Below are 4,896 nucleotides of genomic sequence, written 5' to 3' on the forward strand. Positions count from 1 at the left end.
ACTTACCCCAAAGACTTGAAAACCCATATTTAAAAAGATATTTGCACACCAATGTTCATAGCAGCATTATTCACAGTGGCCAGGACATAAAAGCAACTGAAGTGTCCTATGTTAGATGATTGAATAAAGAAGCTGTGGTACATATATACAATGGAATATTACTCAGTCATAAGAAGAGTTGAAATACTGCCATTTGCAACAACATGGATAGACCTTGAAATAATCATGCTAAGTGAAATAAGCCAGACAGAAAAAGTTGAAAACCACATGATATAACTTATATGTTGGCTATAAACCTAAAAGCAACAAATGAACAGGACAAACAAACAGAGACTCATAGACATGGACTATAGACTACTGGTTACCAGACTGTAGCGGGAATGGGGGAGGGGTGAGGTAGGCGGGGTAAAGGGGTCAAATATGTGGTGACAGAAAGAAATCTAACTATGGGAGGTGAACATACAACGCAGTATATATATGCTTTACTGTTAAATTGTACACCTGAAACTTCATGGATTTGGTTAACCAATGTTACCATTAAAAAAAATTTAAAAAACAAATTAAAAAAAATTAATAAATAAGTAATTGTTGCTGGAAAAATAAAAAGTGGAACCTATAATTCCTAGTATCTGAAGCATTTCATGACCTATGCCAGTATGCCTACATTTCCAGTTTCCACATGCCATTTTTCAATCTGTGAGAGCAGAACAGATTGTGAAATAGCCAGTATAGAAGTTCTATAGTCTGGTTTTTGGCAATTATAGAGCTTGTTCTGTCACCCTGCCAAGTAGGTCCAGATTTTAGGTGTACCCAGATATAGTTTGTGGTATTGGGCAGCTTAATACGGAGATCAGCTTCAATACCCCGAGATGTATAAGTGTGGCTTGTAAGCCATCTAGAATGTTTAGTGATTTGGCAAACATTTGTGTCAAAAGGGTAGTGCTAGAGTATTTTACAACTTCCTTGGCATGTCTGAAGATGCCACCTGTGTGTCTCCTTTACTACTCACAGAGAACTCTTCTGACTCTCTCGTCACCAAATGTGTGGAATTTTTTTACCCCACAACAAGCAGTTGTCTGTGACACCAGCTGGGTATCCTACAATTTAACTCAATTCTAACACTTTCTACCTGAAGATAGTGTCAGATCCCACAGGTTATGGGCTCAATACCACAAGACTACTCTCCAATTCAGATGCCTATCACAATTAGTAGGTCCCAAGATTACTCACAATTTCTGTCTGATTTGACTATAAATCAAAGGTTCCCATGACCGTTTCCCCAGTTTCAATTAATATGCTAGCACAGCTCACAGAACTCTGAGAAACACTTACTTACATTTACCAGTATATTAAAGAATGTAGTAAAGGACACAGGTAAACAGCCAGAGGAAGAGATACACAAAGTAAGGTCTAGAAGGGTCCCAACCACAAGAGCTTCTGTAAATCATGAAGTTGGGGCGAACCACTCTCCTGGTGTGGATGTGTTCACCAACCTAGAAGCTCTCCAAACCCCATACTATTGGGATTTTATGAAGGCTTTTTCATGTAGGCATGATCAATTATTAACCCCATTTCTAGCCCCTCTCCCTTCTTTGGAGGGTGGGGTTTGGGGCAGAAAATTCTGAGCTCCTAATCATGGCTTGGTATTTTTGGTGACTTGCCCCTATCCAGGAGCTCACCAGAGTCAACTCAATAGAACAAAAGATGCTCCTGGTGCTCTTATCACTTAGGAATTTATAAGGGTTTTAGGAGCCCTGTGCCAGGGTCAATGTCAAAGCTAAATATGAAGACAATAGATGCTCTTAGTGTTCTTATCACTTTGGAAATTACCAGGGTCTTAGGAGCTATGAGTCAGCAACTGAAAGAAGAGACAAATATATGTATATTTGTTTAATCTTACAATTTGTTAAAGGAATCCAGGTCACCATTAAGTCCATGGTTAACTATTTCTCACTACTTAAGCAAGATATTTCTGACTATTTTTGAAATGCTCCTTAAATGAGATTTTTCTAGTCTGGCTGGTCTGAAGAGGCACTATTTCCATCTGGATGGGAATGCTGGATACTGTCTCCTCATCTCATAAGATGAATATGCCTTGCTAGTTCACCCAGTTCACTATAGTTCGTTTATACTCTGTAGTTATCTTTGGCAATGGTTCTTTTCCTGCTACAGGCTGTTTATCTAAATTCTTTTAGGCAGTTAAAGGAATGACAAAGAAAAACTTCCTGAATTAAAAAAAAAATCACTATTTCATCTGGATGGGAATGCTGGATACTGTCTCCTCATCTCATAAGATGAATATGCCTTGCTAGTTCACCCAGTTCACTATAGTTCGTTTATACTCTGTAGTTATCTTTGGCAATGGTTCTTTTCCTGCTACAGGCTGTTTATTCTTTTAGGCAGTTAAAGGAATGACAAAGAAAAACTTCCTGAATTAAAAAAAAAATAATCAGCCTACAATAATACTTATGCCAAAAAGACATTTTAGGCTGTTGTATTTTGCTTCCTTATAGAATCTCATTTTGATAATTCAAGCATATCATCAAGCTGGCTGTGAGTTAGAATAAGTTAAAAAAAAGTTCAAATTTCAAACACAAACTTTCATTTTCGTGTTCCTGCCTGTTATCGTTTTGCAAATAGAATAGAGTTCCTCCTAGAGGTTTGTGAACAGACCACAGAGTGCTGCTCCTCTAAGCAGAAAGATGACGGCTAAAGAGGTTTCACTTAAAATGTTACAGACAGACTTTACCTTCAGAGATGGTGTGGAGAAGAAAAGATCTGGTAATGTAAAATTTATGAAGTTTGAAAAGACAAAAAGTGGGGAGGGGAGTTTTTATTCCAGTGAAACATCATGAGAATTGTATTAGCACTTCATAGTCAATCTCTGTAGGAGATATGTTTTCAGGGAGGGTAAGTACTTCAATGTTAAATCAGTTATTTTATTACTGTTTCTGTTACTTAAGCATTTCTGGGGCAGGAGAAATGAACAGTGAATTAGATTATAAGAGGATAAGAGAAAAAAATGTTCTTTGTGTTTATATTGTTAGTCCTCCTGTTTCCCCCAGGTCCCTGGCAACTTGGTGTATAGATCCTTTGTAATTTACAAATGGATACGGGGGCTTAGGGGTGAGGGTAAGAGGCTGAACTTATCCACCAGCAAGTCCTTTAGCATTTTTAATTTATAGCAAATTTAACTAGAAAGAGGAAAAATGTAATAAATGTGTGTTTGTACTTTGGTCCAGCAGAAAGGATACCTTTTATTAAACTTTTATCTTCTGCATTTTGGAAAACATAAATTTCATGATTTTTCTTCTTTGCTTCTCCCTTCTCCATGAATTTTGTTTTCTATTTTGGAGGATAAGATATTGGATTCTCTAAAAATCAGGGTTAAACCTAAGGAAAAATGAAGTTTTTAAAGATTGTTAATGTTTCCAAGCTAAGCCAATTGCTTTTTTAGCTGAAACTATTTCACAATTGGAATGTTGACTAATCAGGATGTTATACAATGCAAATAAAAAAGTTACTTTTTGAAATCTAAGCTAACTGTTTTTTGAAAGCTAAGTTAACTGTTTTTTGAATCATAAAACTAAGTGTTAAAATTAGGCCAATAACCATTTAGGTGTGAAGCGATATCCCATTGTGAATGGATTTTCATGTCCCTGATGATGAATGATGTTTTAAGCATCTTTTAAAAAATATTTACTTTATTTTAAATTATAGTTGACATTAAATACTAAATTAATTTTAGGTGCACAAGATAGTGATTCGAAATTTGTATAGCTTTTGAAGCGATGACCACAATTAGTCTAGTAACCATCTGTATATAGTTATTATGACTTTCTGCTGCATATTACATCCCCTGACTTATTTTATAACTGGAAGTTTGTACTCCTTAGTCCCTTTCCTTTTCTGTCCATCTCACTGACTCCTTCACCTCTGGCACCATCAATTTGTTTTCTGTATCTATAAGTTTGATTCTGTTTTATTTTTTATTTTATTTTTTTGGTTTTTCTATGCTATACCCTAAATCCCTGTGGCTGTTTTGTAACTACTAATTTGTACTTCTTTATCCCTTCACCTTTCACCCAAAATGATTCTGTTTCATTTTGTTTGTTTTGCTTTTTAGATTCCACATATAAGTAAATTCACATGGCATTTGTCTTTGTTCAACTTATCTCACTTAACGTAATACCCTCTAAGTGCACCCATGTTGTCACAAATGGCAATATTTTATTTTTGTTTATGGCTGAGTAATATTCTGTTGTATATGTGTACTACATCTTTATCTATTCTTTTTGCTTTCTTTGGCTAAATATCCTGAAGTAAAATTACTGGGTTATACAATAGTTCTATTTTTATTTTTTGCTATTGAATTGTATGGGTTCCTTATATATTTTGATTATTAATGCCTTATCAGATCAATGGTTTTCAAATATTTTCTCCCATTTAGTGTTGTCTTTTTATTTTGCTGTTTGTTTCTTTTGCTGGGCAGAAATATTTTACTTTTCAATTAGATTGTTTATGTATATATTTTTAAATTAATTTTAGTTTTTGATTTGATGTTACTGTAAGTGAGAGTTTTCTTTTTAATATAATTTGCTGTTGGTGTCTAGAAATGTAACTGATTTTTGCATGTTAATTTTATATCCTTCAACTTTATTAAATTTATTTGTTGTAATGGTTTTTTGGTGAAATCTTTAGTGTCTTCTAAATATAAGATCATATTATTTGTAGACAGAGAGAGTTTTACTTCTTTTCAGATTTGGATTCCATTTAATGGTGTCTTTTTTTTTTTTTCCTTTGCCTAATTGCTTTGGATTGGACTTCCAGTACTATGTGGAATAGGAAAGTTGAGAGTGGGGTGTGGGAACCCTTGTTTTATTCCTGATCAGATCA

General features: G+C 34.7%; 1 protein-coding gene across 1 annotated transcript in view; it reads left to right on the forward strand.

Moving 5' to 3' along the window:
• The first annotated feature begins 2,439 nt into the window (after positions 1 to 2,439).
• LOC102883065 (C-type lectin domain family 2 member E-like) overlaps positions 2,440 to 4,896 on the forward strand; it is a 10,827-nt gene continuing 8,370 nt past the window's right edge. Inside the window, exon 1 of the mRNA XM_006914688.3 lies at positions 2,440 to 2,781. Within this exon, the coding sequence (XP_006914750.1) occupies positions 2,703 to 2,781 (79 nt within the window). The 5' untranslated portion in view covers positions 2,440 to 2,702. The remainder of the gene's footprint in view (positions 2,782 to 4,896) is intronic.

This window comes from Pteropus alecto, unplaced genomic scaffold (assembly GCF_000325575.1).
Source record: "Pteropus alecto unplaced genomic scaffold, ASM32557v1 scaffold94, whole genome shotgun sequence".
Lineage (NCBI taxonomy): Eukaryota > Metazoa > Chordata > Mammalia > Chiroptera > Pteropodidae > Pteropus > Pteropus alecto.